Below are 26,592 nucleotides of genomic sequence, written 5' to 3'. Positions count from 1 at the left end.
GTGGTGGGTGGGATTGGCATTTGGAGTAATTTCCATAATCAGGAACTCACATTAAATCATAATAATAATTTGGATGTGTGTTGGGGTTAGTCTACCTCTCTGCTCTGCACAGACAGTAGAAACTAGCTATGATCAAGAATTTGACTTTATATAGCTCACACTGCACATTCATTTTGTTTATTTTGTCGAAATATATCTGCACCTCATTATTTTGCCTGGTCGCCATTCTGCCTGTAATGTTAGTTTGAGTGATGTCTAATTGAACATGTAGAACATTTTCTGCAGATGTGCATCATTTCCGCCACATGGATCTGTGCAGATGGTCATCAATAGCAGTTACATCACTGCGTTCTGTCCAAAAACTATAAACTTTTAATACTGAATTCAATTGATTTGTCACATTCAATAATGAAAAATGTTTTCAGTGAAATGTAGCAGTTGTCAGTCAATTTTAAGTAGTTGTAACAATAAATAATAATACAGTAATACAATCGAGGACACCTATGTTATGTTCTCTGTATGCTTTTCTGGAAATCTGGGGTTTGTCGCAACCCAGAGTGAGTTCTTATTCTGCCATTAAACCTATAATAAATGATGAGTGTCATCATGGTGTTAACTCATGCCCTATAAGAGAAGGTTGCACACCAAACAACCAATTTCTTTCACCATCCATCAACATAGATTTGTTGTTGTCGACAGAGTTGTAGAACTTGTTGTTAGGCAAGGTTGGAATAAATTGGACATCCATCATTTGGCCAGTCCTCGCAGTGGGTGTTCGTTTGGATGATTTGAGTAGTTTAAGACTCAGTAAATTTGACTAGTTTTAGGCCAACAAAAACAAAATAAATAAATGATGAAGGACTGAGAATCTTTTCACCAGAGCTTTAGTCTTGGCAAGGGTGGAAACAGCATTTAGACCTTCGTGTTGAGAAATGAAACGTACAGAAAATACAACTGAGAAGTTTACTGAATAAATGAAATGTGAACAACATTAAGAGTATTGTGGAATGAGCCCTCACAGACTTCAGTCGTTTGCACTGTGACGTGTTCACCATCATCACATCAATTTTGCGAGAGTGTGGGGTGCCCAGTAGCTCAGTGGGTAAAGTGGGCATCCCAAGTACAAGGGCAATGTCACTGTCGCAGCGGCTGTGGGCTCGGCTCCAACCTGTGACCCTTTGTCTCTCTCCCCCTTTCACGCTTAAAGCTGTCCTGTCAAACTAAGGCAAAGAAGCCTAAAAAAAGAAGCCTCGCGAGGCTGCGAGGCTATAAAAGCCGCTAATAGACAGGCCTCAAGGCAACTACAATCATAAACATAGTGATGGCTGCAGTATTGGCCTTATGTGATTGTCATACTCCTCACATGAAACCCAAGGCTGAGGATTGTTTTACCTGAGACAATCATTCAGACAGTTTTCCTAACCTGTATATATTTGGCATTACACGACACTGATTTATAGGGTTAACTGCAATGATAAAAATGTAGTCTATACTTCTGAATATTTCTGTATAATAATGTAGTCGAACATTATTTGTGACTTACATGATTCAACTAGCATTTTAACACTAATTGTTTTACACATTCATAATACGTTTTGGGTTTTTTGGGTTTTTTGGGTCCACAGTTGGAGAAACTACAACATCATGTCTGTATCACACTGATTTGTGGGTAATTCAATCAGTGAAGTTTGGTGAAGTCTCAGAAAGCCCCTTGTGGACTGGATGAGTTGTGGATTTGGACAGCTCTCAGCATGTGTAGACTTCTATGGGTCCAAGAGTCTGCAAGTGCAGTGAAGTCCAGACATTTGCATTCCCCCTCAGTGCTGTAGTCAAGACCACCTAAACCAAGACCAGATCAGTGTGAGTCCCACACAACATGACACACTTATGATAAACATGGAACATGAAGGCACTCCTCAAATTGAGCTGAATGCTCCACATGCATAGAAACACCCACAGAAAACAAATGAAGCCTCTTTATTCATCTCCTTTATTGCCATATGATGAATATATGTGTGAATAAGTGTACCATGAGATATGTCTTGATAAAATAATCAAAAGGCATTTTACAGGTGAATTCTATGTGCTAGAATTGTCCTTTGTTTTATATGAGCAAACAAATAGAAACAAACCCTAAGGATCTGAAATCAGCGTATCCATCTTTATTCAACGCTTGTTTTTGCACAGGCAATTTAGTGAGATCCACATAGTTGTGGTCTTGACTGGTCTTAAAAATGAAATCCAGAGTCCTCTTTGTCTACGACCGAGACAAGGCTGAGTAAAAATGCAGTCAAGTCTGAGACAGAGACCTTCAAAAAGTGGTCTTGGGACAGATCTCTAGACTAAAACCAATCAATCAAGACCAAATGAGTACTACAATACTGTCCCCCAGGGACAGTATTGTAGTACTCATTTGGTCTACAATACAATACTACAATACTGTCCCTGGGGGGCCATGAATATCTGCTACAATTTTCATGGCTATCAATCCAGTAATTGTTTTTTAATATATGGACTCATAAGTCCATATATTAAAAAATGGGTGGGGTGTCTGCTTGGGAGAAATTGGCCCTCTGAAAATCATGGCTACAGCTCTAATACTCTGGATCTTGCTGGGGGGTAATTCTGCTTTTATTTATTTGCTCATTTCTTTTACTTAAAGCTACAATTGTTAACTATTATGAAATAACTTTTTGTCCGATTTGTTTAAACTGTCATTTCCGTAACTGCTTATGCTGTTAGGGGTCGCGGGGGGCTGGAGCCTATCCCAGCTGACATTGGGCGGGAGGTGGAGTACATCCCAGACACAGAAACAGAAACTATCAATATATTCTAAAAGAGGAGTAAAAAAAAATCATGTTCCTCCTCCTCCTCCTATTGCTTCTAATGGCAATCGCTAGAATCATCAACAACCAATCCGAGCCAAAGAGCCTCTAACGCAGCTGTCAATCTTGTCAATCACTGCTCGTGAACTGTGAGTCAAACTAGGCAGCGTTAAGCAAATATGAATTTGGATTCTGTTACTACATTGCCTATTTCTCACCTCACATGTTTTCAGAGACATGTTTTAGTGTACTGTTTAGCTGTAAAATGAGAAAGTGTCTGACCCAGCAGCCAGACCAGCTCTCTCTCTTTTTACATTTTAACAGTACACTAAAAGATGTTTCTGAAAAAACATCTAAGGCAAAAAAAAATAGACAGTGCAATTACAGAAACAAGATTCATATTTGATAATCGCTGCCTAGTTTGACAGTTTGGCTGCAGTTCATGAGCAGTGATTGACATGATTGACAGCTGCGTTAGACAGTCCGCAGCTCTGATTAGTTGTTTTTGTTAAGGTGTGGAAAGGTACAATACGAGGGGGGGAGAGGAGCATGATTTTTTCTTCGTCATCTAACCTGCTTCTGTGTAGACACAATGACCGTTTCAGCAAATATGACAGTTATTTTTCTAAAAGTTCCCAACTACAGCTTTAAGAGTTGGCATGCATGAATACCATGGAGGTGAGTCTGCATGTACTGATTCACAACTCCCCTACAAAATGTTAGTGCAAGCTTATATGGGCATAGTATGCATTGGTAAAAGCAGACAAAAAGGGAACAGTCTACTGACTAGAGTTTCATTTTATTTTCAGTTATAAAACAATACATATTTGATTACAAAAAATGACACATATTTAACCCTCTAGTTAAAATCCGGGGGCACGAACAAAAGCTGAGACAATGGCTGTTCAATGAAGTTACTACTGAGCATGTGAGAAGACCAAACAACACCACAAGAACACTGGGCTGCATGTAAGCTGTCCACCTTCTCGCCGCCTAACAATAACAGTGTCGGTGCAGCTTGGCACTTTAATTAGCATTCATTTCTCGGAGACTGACAGGCGACGTTGTATGTGTTTATGAGAGAGACAGAGTGAATGTGTGAAAAACAGGCTGAACACAGTCAGACTGTTCCCGTGGGCAGGAAAGAATGAATGCTGTGAAAGAGGCTGTTGTGATTCACTCTATCTCGCTCAATCTGTGAATAGTATGTAAGAGCTGCTATCTGGTGCATGACGCTCCTGGCACACCATGTTCAGACCAAATTTGTCTGCCGTTTCCTGTAAGACGAAAGGAGAATCCCCAGGAAACTCCATCCCCCATTGGATGTATGAAGCATTACAGAGGAGGAAGCACTGCCATGTATGTATGCTCCCCGTGACACTGATTTCCATATCCATGGCTGCACTGCTGGCTGAAGAGTTGACTCTGTGTCGTAATCTTGTAGTATAATCTCTAAATAGAAATACTGGCTCCTTTTCAATGACTGTAAAAGCGCATTCAAGCAGATGACTTGCTGCATTTCATCAAGAGTGGCCTTCATGTGGTGATGGTTTGTGAGTCAACAACATTATGTGGGACTGTGAGATATTTTTAAATATCTTATTCTATTCATCTTAAACATCATCCCCAGTTTCCTCTCTTGTCTTTAAAGGATCTTCCTGGTTAGGGACTGTACAGAATTAATAAGGCGAAGATTTTTTTAATTTCATCTTTTTCTTGTGGGTTTTACTGAAAGGTGCATTTTAAAGGCCAACTATCTAAAGCCCTTTTTCCCACTGGACAAAAACCTATTAAGACTCACTGACATCTAGCTTTTGTCTGTAGCGGGAAAGGTTACAATTGACATTTGCTTGCGGGACAAATGACTCTGCAGTAGTCAGGTATTTATCGGCTCTAGCACCAATTGACTCCGATCAGCAGGGATGGAAATGTGGCTTCCCAGCCTGTTCTTATTCCCAACTCATCAGATACTACTGCTTTGTCAGTGATTTCAGCATCAGACACCAACACAAAAAGGCATCTTTCGCAACGGTATAATGAGGCATGGTACGTATCATACCGCTGGATATCATACCGCCACAAGTGGTGCATCAATTATTAACACCACAGGACAGTGTCAGTTTGAAAAATCGCAAGATATCAACACAACTAAAGGAGCTGGAAAGTCCCTATATTGCTGGCAGGAAGGGTAGTGGATGGGTCCAACAAAACTGGACTTTCACCCAGGAGTCTGGTGTTCGCTTTCCGTACGAATGTTGAGCTAAATCATATTTTTTTCTAAATCTTACCATGTGTGTTTGTTGCACAAGGAAATAAACATAAATACAAGGTGTTTTACCAACATTGTAACTTTACTTTGAAAAAGATTTTATATATCTAATGAGAACAAACTCTACACCCCCTTAGAGTATTTTGAGAAGACACAACGCATGTAACAAGTGTAAATTCACACAGTGTCCCAGAACATCAACAGCAGACACATGATTACACCTATCATGTCATATGTAGACATGAAAGTCCCCTGACCAAGCGGTGATTTGTGATGAGTTGGGATGAGAACGAGAAAGTGTTGGACTTCCAGATCAAGATGCTAGTTTTAGCCCCCATTTCAGAGCAATGCTATGAAGCATATCTCCTCTGTTGGTAACCTCTCAGCCACAAATTCTACCCATCTCCATCTGAGTAGTGCTCGAACATCATTGCACATTGGTCAGCACCAAGTTTGAAAGAGAGATTGGCATGACATGGTATGACAGATATGAAAAAGAAGTAACCACCCTTTTTACTGGACTCCAGGCAGCTTTCTGCTGTTACTAATCGTGACACACCAGGAAAACAACGAGAGAGCCATACTTGTCTGCACGGCTATGGTCTACTGACAAAGGGAAAGGTGTCTGTTGTCTATTTTTAGCGAGATTTTGTTAAAAAAAAACCAAAACACACATATACACACGGATTTTGGTGGAAAAACGGGTATAACTATAATTATACTGCACAACTGCTTGTAAAACAATCTGTATAATTAACAGGAATTAAACGTTATCTATATACACTGTGTCATTTCTTCAATACCCAACAGTCATCTTTGCTTTATTCTGCATCTACCAGAACCGTGATGAACTTAAATGTATCATGTAGAGTTAATGTATCCAATGATATAACGCATGTTTAGCACAATCAAACCTGTTCTGCTAATGAGTGAGCTAGTACTAAGTGTTCATTTGATAGCTGTTGGTTCAGCGATAGCAAGCAGCTTGAGTGTTCTGCCAACAGACAACACATTTGTTGTGTTTTGAGGAATCTGGGGAATAATTCCACTTCTGATGTGTGACTTGGGCTGTGTAAAGATTATTGTTCCATGCACATATTTCTAACAGCGCCAAGTTACTGAGAGAAGGGTTTTGTTTTAATCATTTTTGTACAATCCCTTATTATGGACTCATCAGACTCTAGAATGATCATAAAGAAATAGTGTATTCTGTGTCTCATAAATCTTTCATTTGTGTATGGATATGTAGTTAACTTGTGACGCATCAGTGCCCTTAGCACTTGGCATGTTTTGTGTTGAGAGCGTAGATTGTATAAAATAATGGACATAGTCGGATGGACGATGTCACCTATTGGTTGTGGACTCCTGTTTTGAAGCCTCATGTTTGGCATTTTGGCCATCGCCATCTTGGATTTTCGGAGCCAGAAGTGACCATATCTGGACAAGAGGGTGGAGATAATGTTGATGCTAGCTGCTATAAAGCTTGGTTAGCATGACTATGGTTTTAAAACTGTGTAAGTCCTAAAACCCAGAAATGAGTTAGCATTTTAGCACTCCCTGTCTCCTCGTCTCAAAGTCAATGGATTTTTTTAAATTAGTTTTTGATTAGATGGCTAAAAATAAGGTATCTGGTTAACACAAGCTGAAGAGACTTACATGTTCTGTTCTACAACAGAAAACATGTCAGTAAATAAACTACTCGTGAATTCTGAAGCTTTTTCGTGTCGTTAAAGGCGGTTGCTAACAAGTGGCTAAATGAGACTACAGAAATTCATCACACCAAACGCGGCTTTACAGCCTCATTGTGGTGGCGATGTTGGTTTGTTTATGTTAGCTTCTTACCTCAGGATATTGCATTTGTTTGAGTTATATAAAAACCCATCCCAGTACAGTTGTCATGAATATTGAAATTATGGGGGTCTATGAGAACTGACTCGCTCTTAGAGCAGGTCTCAAGTGGCCATTAGTGGAACTGCAGTTTTCAGCACTTAACGTGTTGGCTTCTTTTTTTTTTAGCCCCTGAGGTTGCCACTTGGTTGAGAGGCTCCTGAGCTGTCTGAAAGATAAAAGGTCCACCTTGATTGAATGATGTGGGATGGAAACTGTACAAGGCTGAAATGATTGCTCTGTGCTTTGAGTTCTATCTCTGTCCGTGCACATGTGCTGTGCCAAAGGCTTCTCTGATATCAGATTTATGTTGTCATAAAACTTATATTTTCAAGTAACAGGAACTCAGTCTCTTTGAGTTTATTTGTACTTTTTATCAAAACGAAGATTGACGGTACAAATTCTTCCACATCAATTACTGTTTCTGGCAAGGCAATCAGCATCCTTCAGGCAGTCAACATGATTTTAAGGTGATATCTTGAATCTTTCGCAGGAGCAAGATATGTGAACACTCACCAAACAACACAAGGTTTTTAACACATTTCAATTACATAACTGTAAGCTGCCATTTTCTTCCACAGCTGTTGGATATTAAATGGCTCATTTGCATTGGTTCGCATCTATTGTCTGTAACACTATACATAATTGCTATGCGGAACTGCGGGGGTGGACACATTTACATGCACACCTGCACAACATAATGGATACAGAAACCATTCAATAAATACAGCCTCTGTAAAGCGCATTGAACTTTCCAGCAAAACTCCATTAACAGAACAGTTTGAGTCCAAATAATTTCCAGCTTCAGAAAATAAACCTTAACACATTCGGAGTGTCAATCAGTGGTATTTGTTTAGGGTTATAATTGGCTGCACTTTTGTTTTGAATTCTGTTGAATAACAAGCACATTTTCTTCTCCCCCACCCCTAGAATACAATGCAATCCAATACAACACTACAACAAAACAGGGGCCTCAAAAAAAGATCTTAACTCATCTTTTCCTGTGCTACTCAGTGGTGGAAAGTAACTGTACAGAAGTTTGTTATGTTACTTCGTACTTCTACTACACATTTCAGAGGGTAATATTGTATATTTTACGCCACAACATTTATCTGACAGATACAGTTGTTAGTTACTGTCAAGAGTAAGATTTAACACTAAAAATCACATATTGAGCTTATAAAATAATCTGTGTTGTTGAAGATTAAACCTTCCCAACATTTTTGGCTTGTGACCCTCTTAGAAAAACAGTAGTTGGGGTCCCTTGACACAATTCAGATATAAGTTGATAGCAGTTCCACCAAAATGAAAATTCCTCCCTTTCAAATGGTAAAGCAGGACTTTGTTTTTTGTTTTGTCATTCTAGACACCAAGGATAGCTGCTGCAATGATGTAGCTATTAGGGATCCTAATAAACTACACTAAACTAATTCTTTCAAACAACTTCATTTATCTCAACAACTGTCAGATTTATCTTGAAGGGGGCCCAATCCTTAGGTTGGGGGCCACTGGACTAAAATACTGAGATGTGAGGTAGCCTACTTAAAACAACTGCCATCATAGGTGGATTAATGTACTGGCCTATCGGGCACAGGCCCAGGGGCCCAAAATGTCAGGGCCTCCCATGGCCCTTTTCTACAAAAATGTAACTCAAAGAGACACGTAACGATCATGAAGAGATTCAAAATGACCACATAAGATGCAAAGGAACTGCAAAGAGACACAGCATAACTACAAAAAAAGGCCCAAAACAACCACAAAGACACTAAATGCACAAAACAACCACAAAAACATGCATAATGACTATAAGAAGTGGAAAAACCACCACTAACGGCTGGGCTTCACCGGCTGCAAACGTAAGTGTCATGTCAGCGTAGCGTCGCGGCGTATTCATTTGGGCTCCACTGACTGCGTACGGAAGCGACACGTAGAGAAGCCAGCGGGGTTGTTTACCGTTTGCCGAGCCGAGAGGCTGCATGTAGGCTGCATGAAATGCTAAAGCATTTTCCACCTAAGTTGTTACATATATTTGAGTTATCTACAAGTTTACTGTACTATTTGTGATCTACTCGCTTTCAAATGTCCACCACGGACATTTACACAATGTCACGGATAAACATGGGTAAATGCATGAAAAAAAATCATCACATATCACCTCTGATAATGGTTTATTCATTTAAAAACACATTGTGCTCGTTTAGCACACTATTTCATGTAGTTTTTATCTGCTGGAGGGTCGAGTAGGGGAGCTAGCGCGAAAAAATATTAGAGCTGCGTAAAATAGAGAGTTGTCGCACCGCTCCCGTTGCCGGCTGTAATTAGGGACTTTAAGCAATGGCAGATTTTGCCACGGCTACGGCTCCCGGAAATAAATCTCTCCTGGCGCTGGTACCGTAGCCGTCAAATCCACAGTAGTCATTAAGCAGGTTGCTGCAGTAGCTGTCAGGTCGGAACAGCTGATCACACACCACGTGACAGGGGTGAGGGTAAAAACACAGCTCAAGTGAGCTATCTCAGTTCGGTCAAAATGTCTTTCAAAAGGGCCAGAGAGGAGTTGCTCTATGCATTAGATGACAAGTTAATATCAGAGGAAGAGTTTTTGTTATAATATGACGTGAACAAATCTAAGAACTTAGATTTACCATATCAACACTATATGCGCGTTTTCACCTGGATGAAATGGAGGAGGATGAATGTCTGGCGGAGTTCAGAGTGAGAAAGTGTGACCTTCCAGTGTTGGCAGATGTGCTCGGGATTCCAGACAAGTTCATCTGTGATCAGAGAAGTGTCGTGGGAGGGATGGAGGGCTTATGTATGCTCCTAAAGAGGCTGGCATGAAGGAATGGAATAAAGACTAATGTACATAGTATTTATAGAGTATACTGAGAAATTATATAGGCTACCATATGCAATGCAAGGATGAGGGGAGAATATAGCCTATAGCAGAAAATAATTCACTATGGTTTTTATACAGTGAAATATACATAGTATCCTGCGTCTGTGGGAAAGGATCGCTGACACATATAATATATAGTGTGTCACTATCAATTGTAGAACACATTTCATTTCAGAAATATAATGAAAACCATTTAACCACGCATTGTAGCGACTACTTGAGATGCTTTGTTTTCTCGTAGTGAGTCAGCGGGCTACGGCAGGCAACCGGCACTACGGCTTAAGTCTCGATCAGCAGAGCGCAGATCTATTTCCGGGAGCCGTAGCCGTGGCAAAATCCGCCGCTACTTAAAGTCCCTACTGATTAACAGGGGGGCGAGCTGCTACGAGATTCGCGCTGCAGACGTGTCGCGCCGCTGACGTGCCCAGTGGAGCCCGGCCGTAAGTCTGCATTTCTTTCTTCTATGCAAGCGAGGTGGTGGGGCCCTTTGCATAATTTTGCCCAGGGCCCCATTTTCTCATGGTGATCATATGGCAGCCAAATCTAGTGTTTTAGCGCGACAGACTTTACCGCCAGTACAAAAGTGTGTGAACTGTAGCAGCTACAGCCCTGGACTCACCAATCAGAAGAGCTGCAGGTGATGCGTCTTTCCTCAGGACCCTGTCCCGCCTTCATTCGGGTATGAGGTCCCTTTCTAATGCCAGCTGCTCCAACTGGACGGCGCATGGATAAACGCCGCTCAGTGAAGACGTCCCTCAAGATTGACGGTGAATTTTCTCTCACTTCGTAGATCATTTTGGGGGTTGAAGTCGTGGTCCACTGACAGTATCAACCTATCCCCCGGACAGCGATGCAAGGCGATGCTCCAGCCGCAGGGCTAACGTTACAACTCGGCCTCCTCTCGTGAGTTCGCTCCCTCCTCCTAACACAACGGGTCTTCCTCCAGTTCAGTTCCAAGCCGGGCGTCGGCCATCTTAATTTTTTGTCGGTTTAATGTTCTTTCACTTAAAGCCACTATCTTATATCCATGGTCGCCAACTATACATTACTGCTGGCTAACGCTAGTTCCTTTGCGCTGCACGGTTCACCCTTGACCTTTGATCCTGTGGGTCATCCTGAATCTCGCGGTTACGCGCGAGATTTGATGCTTGACTGCCTAACTCCCGAATTAGGCTGCTAAATCCTTAACTAAAGTATCCCTCAAACTACTCTAACATGCACTTTCTTTTCTTTTTATTAGGAAATGTTGTCAGATGGAGGCAGTGGCGTAGTGGTAGTTGATGAGGTGAGTGTTCTACTGGGTAGATGGGGAGGTTACAGAGGAGGAAGTAGGCAGGTCTATACTCTTCTATATTTTCCAATGGCTTTTTGGCTGATAGGTGGGTATACTGGTAACAGCCAAAAAAAAAAAGGTGGCTATACCCTGTATACCTGCCTATGTCCTCTACTACACCAGTGGAGGGAGGGGTGCAACATGGCACAGGTGGATGAGTAGGCTACAGTTGTGGGGCACATACCCAAGGGGACCAATGCATCCTTAATAACAATCTGATAATGTCATATGTGATGATTACAGTTACAGGGCCATTTCCCTGCCTACTTTTGATTGATCAAGTACTTTTTGTGGATTATATTAGGCTACAGTGCTTTTTGGATGCAGGACTTCACCTTATAATCTTTTAAATAAAAGATCTGAATAGCCCACTCCCTCCAGCACTGCTGGTGCTATTTTTAATTTATTTGCATTAAGCTGTATAGGCGTTCGTTTCATTGTGTCAACCTCATGACTAAACCTGGTCCTTCGCATGAGAGTGTTTGTGTCACTGCAGATCTATTGGTTACTTAAAATAGCTGTCCTGAAATACCCCACTAAAATGAGAGACATTTGTTCAATCATCTGCATCCTGTCACCCACAGCAAAATTATATAGCATTAATATTTCAGACGCGTGGGCTCAGACAAAATGGACATAAAAAGTCATCTGAGGACAGGGGCTCCATCAGTGAGCAGGTGACTGTCTGGACTGAGTCTGGGCAGACAGCAGGATGTTTTAACTGCATGTCTGGTTGTTCTGTTCAGTCTGTGAAGAGACAGAGAGAGAAAAAAAAGCACTCTCTGTACTGAGTCGTGACTGTCTGCTCGGCTCTGCTTTCAAGAACTCCGGAAGCAAGTCTAGAGATGGAGAAGGAGGCTGCAACATCCGCGTGATCATCGCCCGAGCACCAATGGCGTTGCACCGTGCAATCTGAGGACACCGGCATCCCCTGCCGCGCGTGAGGAAATGGGCGGATCCGGGGAAAGCTCGCTCACCGCTGCGTGGGTGGGTGAGTGGATAGTAACGGAGCTGCCGCGGTGGTATTTAACAGAGAGCCGAGGAGAGCTCAGACAGGACGAAGCAGTAGCTCGACAAACCGGCGCGGTTTCAGCACCTGGACAGCGACACTTGTAGCCCTAAAGCAAACTACTTTTTACCAGCCATCATGGTTCTCATCTGGACTCAGTTCGGTGTGAAGCACAAAAATGTCAATGTCAAGTGCAAAGTGCGGGTTATGCACAGAGGTGACAGCTCAGGCTCATCATCATCAGCGGTGAGTACCTTTTTTATTAATGTATTTTTTTTAAAATGTTTGTCTTTTCACTAAGTAAGTCATCAGATATTCAAATGATAGTATGTTAAATACACTGCTAGAATTATTAAATTTCATACAGTGTAGACCTGCATTATATTAGAAAATATTTGGTTTTAAAAAATCTTTCATGTAGTGGACATCCCTCAGTATCACTGACTTTATGTCTGTTGCTGTGGATCCATTCAAAATGCAATAGTCGCCGATTCACGCTCAGCCAATCGCTGCAGAGCATCTCGGTCGTTGGGGGAAATCTTTTGCCCCTCACGACTCCCCTCCTCTCACTCTCTCTCTCTCTCACTCTCTCTCACGTTGAATTGTGCACCAGCCTGTAAAATCTATGGATATGCAGCTGCACAGCAACACAGAGATAAGGGTGTTTTCCCAGAGAGTGTCTTTGCTGGAGGGGTAATTTTCTTGCATATTAATAGATATGTGCAGCAGCTAGTGTGGAGCATGTCCAATACATGAACCTTCCTGCTTTGTAGTGTAGTGTGGTGGATAAATATTTAAATTTACACCCTCATGACTTATTCATCATCAGCCTTCTTGCAGCATGCACCATTCGAGTTCATAAAAAGTGCATTCTTTGAAGAGGTTTTTTTTTTTTTGGAGTGGAGATATGATAAGTAAATGATCTAATGTCTGACTGTCCTTGTGTCCACAGGAAGGCACCAAGTCCGAGCAGGACACGCCCTGCCTGGCCATCAAACCCACAGGCAAGGACTTCTACAAAGTCCTGGGTGTCTCCCCTGATTCCAACGAAGACGAGATCAAGAAGGCCTACAGGAAGATGGCTCTCAAGTTCCACCCAGACAAGAACAGCGATGCGGACGCAGAGGACAAGTTCAAAGAGATCGCAGAGGCCTACGAGATCCTGACCGACCCCAAAAAGAGAAGCATCTACGACCAGTTTGGAGAAGAAGGTGAGATTTTAATGACAGGAGTTAAATGGCGCAAACTGTGACTGACATCTGGTTAATTACTGTCGCACAGGTGGGTGCATTGACTATTCATGTCTTCATTAAGGCTAAATACTGATGTGCAGTGGGAGGATCATGACTGAAACACTTCCACACTTATTAAAGCTGCTAAATATGTGCAGCATAGACAGCTGCAGGGCTGATGAATTATTCAGCAACCTTAGAGTTTTCCTGAAAACTCCTAAATAGCAGATGTTTGGGAAACCTTCTGGAGAGAGAGGCAGACTTTGCATGAAACAAGCACCAATATTAGAATAAGAATGAATCACTGTGTAAAGCTGCGGGTTTTAATGAATTTAAATTAACTTTTTCTGTTTCTGTCTGTGTTTTTAGGTCTTAAAAATGGAATGTCAATGGCCGGCCAAGGCAGCGTGTTTCGCAATAACTTCCACACTGACCCCCACGCCACCTTCTCCTCCTTCTTCCACGGCTCCGACCACTTCGACATCTTCTTCAGCAACGACAACGACGCCGAAGATGACCTCTTCAACCCCTTTAGAAGGTTCCCCTTCAGCCACGTGGGCGGGTTCTCCGGCGGCGAGGGTGGGCTGCGAAGGGGCCAGCGGCGGCTGCAGGGCGACGAGGTGGTGCACGATCTGCTGGTGACCCTAGAGGAGGTGATGCAAGGCTGCACGAAGCACGTGAAGATCACCCGCAGCCGCCTCAACCCTGACGGCCGCAGCGTGCGAACCGAGGAGAAAGTGCTAAATGTGGTGGTGAAGAAGGGCTGGAAAGCGGGGACCAAGATCACCTTCCCCAGGGAGGGAGACGAGACGCCCAACAACACCCCCGCAGACATCACCTTCATTCTCAGGGACCAGGAGCACTCGCAGTACAAGAGAGAAGGCTCCAACATCGTCTTCACGGCCCAGATCACCCTCAAGGAGGTGAGTTCAGTGCACTGATGTCAGGCTCAAAGGTCTGGTGTTTGACTCCTACTGAGGCCATCACACCTAAATTTATTATGAAACACGTCACAGGTTTATAAGTAGATATACTATGTAATTGCCAACACCTCACACCTACTCAGAGAAAGGCGTTCATCCATCCACCACTTCTTATCCTTTATGTAACCGTAGAATGATGCATCTTCTGAAATACCAAAAACAATTGATTACAGAAGGGCATCAATAAGACAGAATGTTCGATCTCTGCCAAATCCAGAGAAGGTGATATTTTTGATTTTAGTGTCAGGACAGAACACGTTGTTCTGCTGCGGGCATCTGAGCCCCCAGCTTACAATGGGCTGACAGACCCCCGCTAACAGAACAGCAGCAGCAGTCTGCCAACGCCTTCGTTACCTCATCGGCCCCTGCAGAGCGAGAGAGAGCAGGAGCTAAATTTAGCCACAGTGCTGACTGCCCCCACGAATCACACTTCACTCTGCTTCTCTCAGCTACGATGTGTGCCGCAGACTCCTCTGCCTCTACATGGCAGGCAGAGAGGCCGCTTTTTTGGCAGGCTCCGTCTCTGGCTCTCACTTCTACCAACCCACGCACAGATTAGCAGGGTAGCAGTCACAGAGAGTGGCATTTCAAAGAGCCCCCTCCATCTTCCTATGGCTCCCTTCAGTCACTGAAGCATTTAACTCCCACACAGTGCCTGCAAATAGGGCAGCGATTATAACATCTGTAACACCGGCTTGTTGCATAACACAGAAAATCTTTATGCTTTTTGAAAGACAGACACTCTATATTTATCTGTTATGCAACTTGACACATTTAAATATCAGGCATTTAATTGATTTTTTTCTTATGATCCAAATGTGCTTCACACCAGTCACAACAAGGCCACTCAGGAAGCATTATGAAACATGCTCTAAATATAACAAGTCAACAAAACTAACTTTTCTCTTCCTTTTGTCTCACCAGGCTCTCTGTGGCTGCACAGTTAATGTCCCAACACTTGACAACCGGATGATGCCTCTACCATGCAGCGATGTTATCAAGCCAGGCGCTGTCCGGCGGCTGAGGGGCGAAGGCCTGCCCCTGCCCAAGAGCCCATCTCAGCGAGGCGACTTGGTGGTGGAGTTCCAGGTGCTCTTCCCTGACAGGATCCCACCGCAGTCCCGCGAGATCATCAAGCACAGCCTGGCTCAGTGCTAGTCTGCTTTCATTCACTGACCTGATTTGACACAGCTTCACCATGTGTGTATGTTGTTATCAATTCACAAACACAGCCTTGCCTGAGGTGCTAATTATCACAACCAATCACAACCTCTTATTGTGTTTGGGAACGGCAAGCAGCGCTTAAGTGAGTTGTTGTTCAGCGAGGAGGTGACTTTCTGCAGGCACGACGCACAACACCTACGATGCCATCTGAGCAGTGAGTGTAGAAGTGATGAATGGGGTCTTTGGTATCTGAGGGCGTCCATTGACTCAATAGCCTTTATCTTGAATAAAAGAGTTATCTGTACTGTTATACTTGCAAGCCTTTAGCAGGATATCAGTGTGCTATTCAAGTCTGTATAGACTTCCTTAAACCTGAATGGTAGAAGAAGAAAAAACTTTATTATAGTTATATGGTGCTCATATGACCGATCTTTTGCATTGATTTATTACAATAGCATATATACTTGTGTACAAGGATCTACTTTGTGTACAAAATGCAAACATATTGTCTCTAAGAGAGACTCATCTGTCAAATGTTCTATTGAATTATTTGAAAATGATTGTATATATTCTGTGAGGAGCCAGCAGTTGGTGTATGATTATTACCTGATATAGAAATGTTTGGAAGCATGAAAAATAAATAAAAAAAAAAAAAAACACAATTTGACTTCTGTTCTCTGCTCTTCTTTGTGACAAATGTCCAGTGTGCCTGTATAAGTGGACTACAAGAGTCCTCAGCAACACTGAAGTCCATAAAATCACAGTTCAGAGCATGAATATGATCGCTGCAGCACTTTCAGATGCAGTGAAGCAGGAGTCCACCTCGTGCTGCCATCTAGCGGCCAATCTTTGCCATGACAGCGCCAAGCATCCTGCACATAATAGGGCACACCTGTTGATCTGTAATTCATGTGGCTGCCAACTGAGAGTGGGTTGCATAGTTGTCTCAGATCAAGCCTTTGCTTTGTTAACACTGACAGCGTTAGTCTATAATGATGAAGACAAGAGAGATGAAACACTTCGTTCCCACTTGGAGACTGCATGCATTTCAGAAGAAGGCTGGCATGTTGCTGCTGGATCAAAAATACTTTCAAACAGTCCACATTGATTGACACACCAAACCACCTGTGCGTTCAGAGACGACGTGCAATCTCAGTTGAGATCAGCGATTCTCTAAAATTCACCCTTCATGTCCTCTGGAATGAAATGTCGCAAACAAGTCAGACCACACCTTCAAACCTGACAGAAGGTTACCCTGTGACAAATCTGACCTTAGTGGTCCTTTTGCTCATACCCTGCGTGGTCATTCTGCTCCTGCTGAACTGTTTCTTCCTGGTTTACAAGTTACTGATCCTGTCAAAGAAGAAGAGCAACAGGCAGGAGCGAGAGGACGCAGAGGAGATGCTTTTGCAGTCCACCCTGCAGAGAGTCAGAAGAGTATCCGATGTGGTTTTCCCCTCGCTGCAGGACGGGAGGAGACCTTACATGTCTGTATCGGAGCCCGTCCTGCCCCATCCTGTCACCTCCTCCAGGGCTTCATCCAGGGAGAGGGCCGGGGTGGATCACAGGAACCGGCTCCTGAGGCCAGATGGCGCCACCGGCTTAGGGTCCCTGAGGGCGCCGAGCACCATCCGGGCCACCCCCTCTGCGGCTGGGTTCACCTCGAGACTCGACCTGCCCTCCGGGTCACGGACATGCAGCATCAGTAAAACGGGATGGTGTAAAAGCGCACCAGTTTTACCGCAGTCCAGTGACTCAGAGGCTGAAATCAGGGTGAACCTTGTTCCGCCAAACTCTCCAACGGTGAGTGGTCCACTCTGGGTGTACATAACTCTAAATAAGGCAGGGGCCCAGTGAGTCCTGAGACATTGGGAAGTTATTATAAAGTAGCAGACTGACTAATTAGTGGATATTAATTCAACAACATCTGCAGGAAACATGGCCTAAACATACACCTTATCCTAAAGGCAAACACCGATATTCACATTTTAACAATGCCTTAGGCCAGTGATGCCAAATTCTAGTGATTCTACTCAAACAGCATGGCCGGATTAACTTGCCTTGGGGCCCCAGGGCAAAAATGAGCCACTGGGCCCCTCTTAAACACCCTGTTATCGCTCATTTATCCTCCCTTTGCTTACTAAACTATGTACCTCTTTTTCAAACGTTGTAAACATCACTTCACTCACACTTCCAGGCATCCTTTATGATGTCATAAATACAGCTTATAGATGGCACTAGAAGTGAGAGTCAAAAGTTCCTGTTGACGATAGACCTGGTCTAATATTGTACCTTTCAGTGGAGGCATTGTTGTAGACGATGGTGGTCTGTGAGGCCATTATACATCATGGCATGTGGACGAAGAATTCTTTTCACTACATTACAGATTTGTTCTGTTTCACCGAATTTTAAATGTTTTCGTTGTCTGCTACGGTCGTATCTTGCTTGAAATAACCTACACTGCGCCCGGGATCTCTGGCGGTACTGCTGTATTTCATCTGTATCCATAAACCTTCAGAAAACAACATGCAAATATTGACGGAATATGAAGAAATCCAGAGTACGAACAGAATGCTTCATTCGTCTCAGAAAACATATCTAATATTGAGCATAACTGAGCCCTTACTCTCCTTCTCTGTATTTTGTCTACAGTATTCCTGGAATAATATCTGGCCCCAGGTTTCCTGTGTGGTAATTTGAGGTAAATTTGAGGTAAAAAAGTTAAGGTGTTACAAGTAGATTTTGTCATCGGGCCTTAAAGTCAGCTAATAAAGCAGAACCCACTTTTAGGGCCCTATTGTGTCAGGTAATATTTGCTTTAGTGCCGCATGTTCCTATATTACCAAACAAAGTCAGAGTCCATAAAACTACCACAATTGCCACACAGTAACGTCTGGGATTTTTGAGGGCCTCTGGAGGTCTGCTGTTGGCTGTCACTGCTTATACTAACTCCCCCACCCATCTTATTTGGTTTATTCCAGACAAACAGGACAGGTTAAAGCAACATCGTGTTACAATAATCAGCACAAAGAGTAGTGAGCAAGAAATCTGTACAAAATTGTAAGATGATCACTTTAAAAATAACACAAATGCATGTCCATCCAGCTGGGTTCCCATAGTCATCACATTTTCCAGGCCTGGGAAAGTCATTGAATGGGTCTAATTTATTGAAAGTTTTGGAAAAGGCATGGAATTTTGTTGTTTAATGAAATCGTTACAATAATCTTCTATGGATTACCTTCAATGTAATGTAACATAAGGGGAAATTAATTTTCTGTAGCTTTGGACATAACATAGCTCTAATACTGTATGTGTCAATCTGTGATGCTTTGTTTACCATTGCATACATTTTGTCATTTTCTCCCTGGGTTCATCTCTCCCTTCCTGTATGCCAGCTAGCTGAAATTATGTTTGAATAGAGTTTGAATCTGGTATGTTTCTAAAATGCTGGGCAAGTGACGCAAGAAACAGAAAATGCTACATTATGGATCCTTGAAAAGTCATGGAAAAGTTTGGAAATTTTGTCCATGAAAATGTGTGGGAACCCTGATCTAAGATCCAACATCCAGTATGAAGCAGAAACTCCTATTCAAAGAGTGAAGTCTGTATTTCTTTCCTCTGTTCTCAGCAGGAGACAGAACATGTGGGCCATCTTCGTCGCAGCAGCACTTATGATATGCTGACAGACGTGAACCCAGGTGCTGCGGTGCACGTGTTTGACAAAGTACACACAGAGTGTGAGTGCATCAATCCACCCTTAGAGGCGTCCTGCCTGAACACATCTGCAGTGGGTCCTGGACTTGACAGCGATTTTGGTGCAAGTGCAGGTACGCTTTGGTCTCCTTCAGCTGCACTGTAATCAATATGACTGTCATCAATAACTAATACTACCACTGCATCAAGACAAGTAGACTAGGGGAACAGTATGAGGAAAAAACTTCTCTTAATGGGTCATCTTTTGTTGGTTTAAATGAATGGAAATGTCATTTATTTTTCTTTTCAGGTGTCTCCCTGCGGATTCTGTCGGACAGTGACGGTCTGTCCAACGGTGTTCTGACTTCAGCCCTGGAGTGGGATTATTATGACCCCTGCTATGTCAAGCAGAATAATGTGCCCAAACATAAACACCACAGACCTGCAGTGCACACCAAACAGTACTGGGTGTGACATGTTCCAGCTGTCAGTGGTTTTAATGTTTATTTATTTTTATTACTTATTTATTTAATTTAAATTATATGTGTATGTTTTACTTTTTGGAAAGACACAGAGTTGTCATTTATTTAGTTTGTCTCACTAATGATCACTAGTTTAAATTCACTCAATTTTTTTTATACAAGTGCACTCTGCCACTGAACTTGTTCAAATTGTGAAATATTTACTGTGCACCTTCACTTATGCCATCATGAAATATATAATATGCACTTCTTCACTTATGTTCATCTAAATTATAGTCACTGTTTCATGTCAACGGAGGCTGTTCAGCCAGTTCTGGATTTCATAAACATTCACATTGATTAACATTCACTGCTGCTTGATTTAAATGTTTTGATTCACTGTGAATAATAAAGTCTAATTTATAATTTAGTTAAGTGCCTCTTGGTTATCTTTCCATTAAAATGAATTATTGTCACACAAGAAAATTGAAATTTGTAGACATATTAAAAGTAGTAGTAATCAGTATGGGGGGGGGGGGGGGGGGGGAATAACATTTATGGGGTTTGAGCAAGATTAATTTTGTTTGTACTGGCCTGTCCAACCTTATCAAACATATTTTTAAATTACAAATAAATCTTAATAGGATTTTTCAATTTGGACATCTACCATGTGCTTCTTCACCAGCAGAGGGCATGATAGTTTTAGTGTTTGTGGGTTTCATGTTACAATTTTCCCCCAGCGCAAATAGAGATGCAGGAGATTACTGATGATACTGAGCCTTAGCTGCAGGCTTAGACTACATAGCGGTGAATTAAGAGAGATACACTGATTCAGTGCTTGTCATAAATAAACTAGAAGTGAAGAAAGCACTGTGGCTCCAGCTGGATATAGAATAAACCACTGGCTCCCAACCTTTTTACTTATGTGATCACTTTTATATCATTGAATAAACATATGGCCCCAAACTAAGTGACATACTCTCAGAATACTTCATATTATATTTAATGCATAACAATAACAGTAGAGAGCAACAAATAAACTGTACAATTAAACAAACTAGTGACGCAAGTTGTGTAAGACTAACTTTTTTTTTTAATTTTCATACAATACTCATGCATTTATTTTTGAATTTTTAATTATCAGACATACTTCATAGGCCTCTCTTCGGACAAATTCAGTATTTCCTTTCCCTGTCACTTGGCTATGGTTCTAGCTTTTTGGTTGTTTTAACTGCGTACTTTTCTAATGCAGGACAAGGCTGTTCAGCAGAGAATTAAGGCTCTAAATATAACATGTTATAGCATCTTCAGGTCTTCACTGTGCCCTTATCCCGTGAGATTACTTTTAAATTTATACCTTGAATTATAATCTAAACCTATTTGGAATTTCATTTAATGTTGTTCACAGAAATAAATGAAATCCTGAGATATAGGCCTACTGTTTATTCTTCTAAAAGTTTTCTTATACCATTTTAAATCAAGGAGGCCTTGCAACTCCCTGTGAAGCTTTGGCGACCCCTAGTGGCAGTTGGGCCCCTAGGTTGAGAACTGGTGGAATAGATTGCCCTTTGTTGGTCAAGTAAGTGGTCACCGAATTGATTTGGCCCTTGTGTTATAAAAAAAATAATGCTGAGACAATTCTTTGGATTTGTTGTTGGAGCACACCATCATCTGCTCCCCATTGTTTTGCTCAATAACTAAGATGCAGGATTTTGAAAGAATAGTTCACAGGTATGGCTGTGCACCATATCAGCACTGGTTTCAGTGTTATAGTAGGAAACTTCAAAGTGTGTTCCATCAAGATATTAAAACAGAAAGTGACCCAACAACAGTGCCCCAATAACAAAAACAAGCAATCAAGTCAACTCGTTGGAATATTTTATTCTCTGTTAAGAGTTATCTGTACATTAAAGTTCAAGTGCCACTTTTTTTTTTTAAGTTCATAGAAAGTATAACTCACGCTGCACTATGTGAACACGAAAACAACCAGATCAGAAAGCATCACTTTACTCAAAGCTGGAGAGGAAAGTCAACACAATTTGCTTGAGTTTAGCATCTGATGCCTCAGAGATTTTGCCATCAGCCCTGCAATCAAGAACAGATTGGTTACAACTTATGTTCCAAACATTCATTTCTGTGCAAAAGTCTAAATGTCGAGAAGCTGTTACACTTACCTAATAGCTGCTAGCAGGTCTTGGTGCTGGCTCAGTATGTGCTGCAGGAAGGCCTTCTCAAACTTGGTGATCTTGCTAGGCTCCATTTTGTCCAGGTGTCCCCTCACACCAGCATAAATGACTGTTACCTGTTCTTCAATGGCCATTGGAGCTGAAATATAAAAGCACACAGTCACCATACATAAACACAACTGCAGAATGGATGCATTTTCTGAAAGAGAGAGAGCTAATACGAGGAATTTGATACTGAATGTAAATACTCACAGTACTGTCCCTGTTTAAGGAGCTCAGTCAGACGGACACCACGGTTCAGCAGCTGCTGGGTGGCAGCATCCAGATCTGAACCAAACTGAGCGAAGGCAGCCACCTCACGGTACTGGGCCAGCTCCAGCTTCATGGTACCGGCCACCTGGTGATGAACAAAGATCAATCGGTCAGAATCAAAGACATTAGTTGCAATAAAAGCTGAGAAATGGGTATTTACAAGGAAGGCTAACCTGCTTCATGGCCCTAGTCTGGGCAGCAGATCCGACACGTGACACAGACAGACCGACGTTGATGGCTGGACGAATACCTTTGTAGAACAGCTCAGTCTCCAAGAAGATCTGAGTGAGAAGAGTGCATTTAGAGGCTGGTTCAGGATTTCAACTGTGATGCAAAAAGTCAAGGAGTCACATGCTCACCTGTCCGTCTGTGATGGAGATGACATTAGTGGGAATGTAGGCTGACACGTCACCAGCCTGTGTCTCGATGACGGGAAGAGCTGTGAGGGAGCCGCCGCCAAAGTTGTCGTTCATCTTGGCAGCTCTCTCTAGCAGACGGGAATGCAAGTAGAAGACGTCTCCTGGATAAGCCTCACGACCGGGGGGACGACGGAGCAGCAGGGACATCTGGCGGTAGGCGACGGCCTGCCGAAACATAACACAAGGCTGTTGGGTATCTGCAATCTCGATTTGTTAAAATTCTTAACAGCAACTGGTTTCTCTGTGATAATTATCAAATTAAATAAAACTCACCTGCTTGGACAGATCGTCATAGATGATCAGGGCGTGCTTGCCGTTGTCTCTGAAGTACTCTCCCATGGAGCAGCCAGAGTAGGGAGCCAGGTACTGCAGCGGAGCAGCATCAGAGGCAGTGGCAGACACCACGATGGTGTACTTCATGGCGTCGGCATCAGTCAGCCTCTTCACCAGCTGAGCCACAGTGGACCTCTTCTGGCCAATAGCCACGTAGATGCAATACAGCTTCTTCTTCTCATCAGTGCCGTCGTTGAAGCGCTTCTGGTTGATGATTGTGTCGATGGCGATTGCGGTTTTGCTGCAGCACAAATTTAAAGACTGAGCACCGTGGATACACCGACAGAGCCATAAGTGAATCTTAATCTTGTGCTTTGGGGCTCAGTATTCTCCAGGTTTAACTCATTCAAATCCCTACACCACCTTCAAACGTATATTAAAACCTTTAAATAATTACACGCACAGTTTAAAGCAATCAGTGAGATTACTGCACTATGAGTAAGTATCAGACAGGCGGCAGTCGTGATGAAACATCATGCAACACACCTCAATAAGTATGATTTTTACTTTCAAATATGCACAATGTGTCCATATTAAAACAAGCCAGTAAAAACGGCTATGAACGTACAAAAGGCTGAACATCCAGAAATCAGAAGGATTAACCCTTGAAAGAACACATTGCTATAAGCTATAGTCATGATATATTGCATATTTGGCCCCAGCCCTTATCAACATTAGCACTTCCAAAGCTGCAAAAGCATTTCAATAGCACTGGGAATAACATCAAATGCTACCATGTGTTCAAGTATTCACTTTGAGCAGGACCCTCTTACCCAGTCTGTCTGTCTCCAATGATGAGCTCACGCTGTCCACGACCGATGGGGACCAAACTGTCCACGGCTTTGATGCCAGTCTGCATTGGCTCCCTCACAGAGATGCGGGGGATGATGCCAGGGGCCTTCAGACCCACACGCCTGCGGGTGCTAGAGCCAAGGGGACCCTGTGGGGAACAAAAAGATCAGCCATCAGCGAGTGCAACTGGTAGTGCTTGTATATAGCCCGATTACGTGCTTTTATGTATAGCATTTAAGGGTATCAATCCTGCTATAGAAATACAGTTTATCAATATTATCATTTACCTTTCCATCGATAGCATTTCCCAGAGCATCGACGACACGGCCCAGCAGCTCCTCACCTACAGGCACGTCTACAATAGCACCTGTTCTCTTGACAATGTCGCCTTCCTTGATCAGCTTGTCGTTACCAAACACCACAACACCAACATTGTCGGGCTCCAAGTTCAGAGACATGCCCTGGATAAGAAAAGATATAACAGTTATCACATTTCCCTTTAGTGGAAACAGGCCAAATTACTGATAGCATGACATAACTGCCAAGTACATACATGAAACCAGAGCAAGTTCATATGCTGTACTAATAGTCCAACAGTCTTTAATACAGTATATCTACACATCGATTCTAACTTGCCAGTTACCTCTGATGACTCATAATTTAAAGGCTGGATAAGTGAATGCAATCTTCTCAAAAATTCAAGTTTTCAGCATTAAACCATTCAGTAAAAGGTCATCTTCTAAGGTTTACATCATCAGTCTTACCTTCAGACCAGAGGAGAATTCCACCATCTCCTCAGCCTGCACGTTCCTCAGACCATACACTCTGGCAATACCATCACCAATGGACAGCACGCGACCGGTCTCCTCCAGGTCAGCACTGGTGTCAGCTCCCATGATCTTTTCCTCCAGAATGGATGATACCTCGGCTGTGCCTTTAATGTTAATAAAAGGTAAACTAATCAACAGCTTGAAAAGACTATTTTGGTAACTTTGACAATTAGATTATTTTCTTAAGCAGTGGATCAATTCAGGTCTCTCAAAATACAGACCTGTTTTCTGCAGCCATGGACGGGTGGTGTGTAGATTCTTGACTCCTACACATGCTGCAGCGACGTTCTTGGATACCTTCAAGACAATGGGACAAGTACACAAATCAATTTTACTCAGAACAAATACCTGCAGAATTTTCAGTTTGAATAACTTTTTTTTATATCAGCCAAATCAAAAATAAAAACAGTCGCAAATTTATTAGGCCCACCCAGCTCAAATTAGTGCAATCTAACAGCCCTGCAACAAATCTTTATTTCATGACGGCTATAAGGTTCAATTTATGTTGAAACTGTGAGTTTAACATGTCTGTGTCAACATTGACGACTGAAAAATGCTGAAAGACAGCAAAGAGAAGAAAATATAACACAATAAAAATTTGTCACTAACTTTCCCAGTGATTTTGTCAAACTGCTAAGAAAGCTAGCTCAATTATAGCCCCTAATTTGGGCCTTTTGTGTATTACTAATACACTCACTCTGTACTCTGCCATGTTTAAAAAAGATTTGAGAATAGATCGGTTTCTTATTCTAAACAAAAATGGGAACCATAAATATGTATTTGCCTAATCAACACAACATGGACCAAAATGTATTAGTAATATTATGACATATATTTGCCCAAATCGATGCTACTATTATTTCAAACTTTAATACAAAATAATGCAGAATTATTTAGGATACAAGTCATTACGGACGATCTGGATAGGAAACAGCTGCAACTTAGGGAAGAGGTTATAACATGTTTTCATTGTGCAGCTGACATTTTCATTCAAATGAGTCTGAAGATTTTGGAAAGTCCTTTAGAACAGCAAATAATGTTGCTGAACAATGTTTTGGATTTTTCAACATCACCCAAGTATTTATTTTTTTCAGAGAAACAGATATGCATGGCTCTGTTACTAGATGGAATTCAGTTCATGAGACGCACACTGCACTTAATCAAAATATAGAGTTGATATGAGTAATTACCACTCACATTTAATTGTAATTTACTATTAACAGCTAAAAATGTGATATATGAATACATTTGAGAAGGGCCCCAGGTCATACAGTCTGCAGGGTCACAGGACAGTCCGCGCCAGTTACAGCTACTAGCCAGAGCAGTATTATGTCCAGCCTAATGTCACCCTGAATTACTCCAGATTTGCAAACTATAGCTTGGTAAATGCATTTACAGTGAAAGCTAGCAGGCGCAACTGAAGCTAAAGTGAGACAAACCTGACCTTCAATACCAGATTACATCCGTCATTACTTCACTTTAGCTTAGTCATATCCATTGACAGTGTACAACAACCTAAGACAAAGCTAAGAAATTAATAATATCGGCTAGTCAGCCTTACTAATGTAATATTACTGCACTAGCTTGTGAGCAGCTTTGTGCTATGTCTCTGTCAGCTACTGAAGTTCACAGTGAGAACCAGCAAAGTGAAGGGCCCGGTGTCCTCCAGTGCAAAGACGTGTGCATGCACAACACCGCCATGACTTTTTTATCTGAATAAACTCGGGCTTTTCTGGAGGAAGTCGACATAAATCTTATCACAAATTAAGTTAGAGTTGCTTACAAATCCAGCCCGTCGAGGCAGAGTGCGGGCAAGAGCCGCTGCGACGCGTACTGACAGCATGTTGGTGTCCTGCGGGGTCTATCCTGCTCCCGGAGCGGAGAGAGAAGGATGGCGGACACGGCAACCGCTTTGTAGAAAGGTCACGGTGACCCGGAAGTACTTCAAAATAAACTTTGTTTCTCTTT

At 42.4% G+C, this 26,592-nt stretch overlaps 3 protein-coding genes across 4 annotated transcripts; 2 read left to right on the top strand and 1 right to left on the bottom strand.

Moving 5' to 3' along the window:
- Nucleotides 1-11,910: 11,910 nt before the first annotated feature.
- zgc:122979 (uncharacterized protein LOC641576 homolog) lies at nucleotides 11,911-16,249 on the top strand. Its single transcript, XM_049604775.1, has 4 exons — nucleotides 11,911-12,465; nucleotides 13,172-13,430; nucleotides 13,821-14,374; nucleotides 15,359-16,249. Exons 1-4 carry the CDS (start codon nucleotides 12,358-12,360, stop codon nucleotides 15,590-15,592), a joined length of 1,155 nt encoding a protein of 384 aa, XP_049460732.1. The 5' UTR covers nucleotides 11,911-12,357; the 3' UTR covers nucleotides 15,593-16,249.
- Nucleotides 16,250-16,451: 202 nt separating this feature from the next.
- On the top strand, nucleotides 16,452-20,143 carry hwa (huluwa). 2 transcript variants are annotated; one of them, XM_049604777.1, is made up of 3 exons: nucleotides 16,452-17,401; nucleotides 19,230-19,425; nucleotides 19,602-20,143. In XM_049604777.1, the coding sequence occupies exons 1-3, from the start codon at nucleotides 16,640-16,642 to the stop codon at nucleotides 19,763-19,765; spliced, it is 1,122 nt and encodes a 373-aa protein (XP_049460734.1). In that variant the 5' UTR covers nucleotides 16,452-16,639; the 3' UTR covers nucleotides 19,766-20,143. The 2 variants fall into 2 exon arrangements, with proteins under 2 accessions (XP_049460734.1, XP_049460733.1); XM_049604776.1 differs by having other exon boundaries at nucleotides 19,227-19,425.
- Nucleotides 20,144-21,613: 1,470 nt separating this feature from the next.
- Nucleotides 21,614-26,545, bottom strand: atp5fa1 (ATP synthase F1 subunit alpha). Its single transcript, XM_049604411.1, has 11 exons — nucleotides 26,408-26,545; nucleotides 24,846-24,921; nucleotides 24,559-24,728; nucleotides 24,082-24,255; nucleotides 23,776-23,942; nucleotides 22,943-23,243; nucleotides 22,610-22,834; nucleotides 22,424-22,531; nucleotides 22,191-22,335; nucleotides 21,927-22,077; nucleotides 21,614-21,837 (listed from the first exon to the last, which is right to left on the bottom strand). Exons 1-11 carry the CDS (start codon nucleotides 26,465-26,467, stop codon nucleotides 21,759-21,761), a joined length of 1,656 nt encoding a protein of 551 aa, XP_049460368.1. The 5' UTR covers nucleotides 26,468-26,545; the 3' UTR covers nucleotides 21,614-21,758.
- Nucleotides 26,546-26,592: the final 47 nt, after the last annotated feature.

The sequence above is a fragment of the Epinephelus fuscoguttatus genome, linkage group LG18, assembly GCF_011397635.1.
Source record: "Epinephelus fuscoguttatus linkage group LG18, E.fuscoguttatus.final_Chr_v1".
Taxonomy (NCBI): Eukaryota; Metazoa; Chordata; class Actinopteri; order Perciformes; family Serranidae; genus Epinephelus; species Epinephelus fuscoguttatus.
The sequence above is the reverse complement of the archived record's forward strand: the minus strand, read 5'-3'. Positions and strand labels throughout refer to the sequence as shown.

Coding starts and splice junctions, on each gene's coding strand:
- hwa (XM_049604776.1), top strand. CDS start 16,640: ATGCATTTCAGAAGAAGGCTGGCATGTTGCTGCTGGATCAAAAATACT. Junction 17,402..19,226: donor TTCCGCCAAACTCTCCAACG/GTGAGTGGTCCA, acceptor CTCTGTTCTCAG/CAGGAGACAGAACATGTGGG. Junction 19,426..19,601: donor CGATTTTGGTGCAAGTGCAG/GTACGCTTTGGT, acceptor TTTTCTTTTCAG/GTGTCTCCCTGCGGATTCTG.
- zgc:122979 (XM_049604775.1), top strand. CDS start 12,358: ATGGTTCTCATCTGGACTCAGTTCGGTGTGAAGCACAAAAATGTCAAT. Junction 13,431..13,820: donor CGACCAGTTTGGAGAAGAAG/GTGAGATTTTAA, acceptor CTGTGTTTTTAG/GTCTTAAAAATGGAATGTCA. Junction 14,375..15,358: donor CCCAGATCACCCTCAAGGAG/GTGAGTTCAGTG, acceptor TTGTCTCACCAG/GCTCTCTGTGGCTGCACAGT.
- atp5fa1 (XM_049604411.1), bottom strand. CDS start 26,467: ATGCTGTCAGTACGCGTCGCAGCGGCTCTTGCCCGCACTCTGCCTCGA. Junction 24,729..24,845: donor TCCATGGCTGCAGAAAACAG/GTCTGTATTTTG, acceptor TTAACATTAAAG/GCACAGCCGAGGTATCATCC. Junction 22,078..22,190: donor CCTTAAACAGGGACAGTACT/GTGAGTATTTAC, acceptor TTTATATTTCAG/CTCCAATGGCCATTGAAGAA.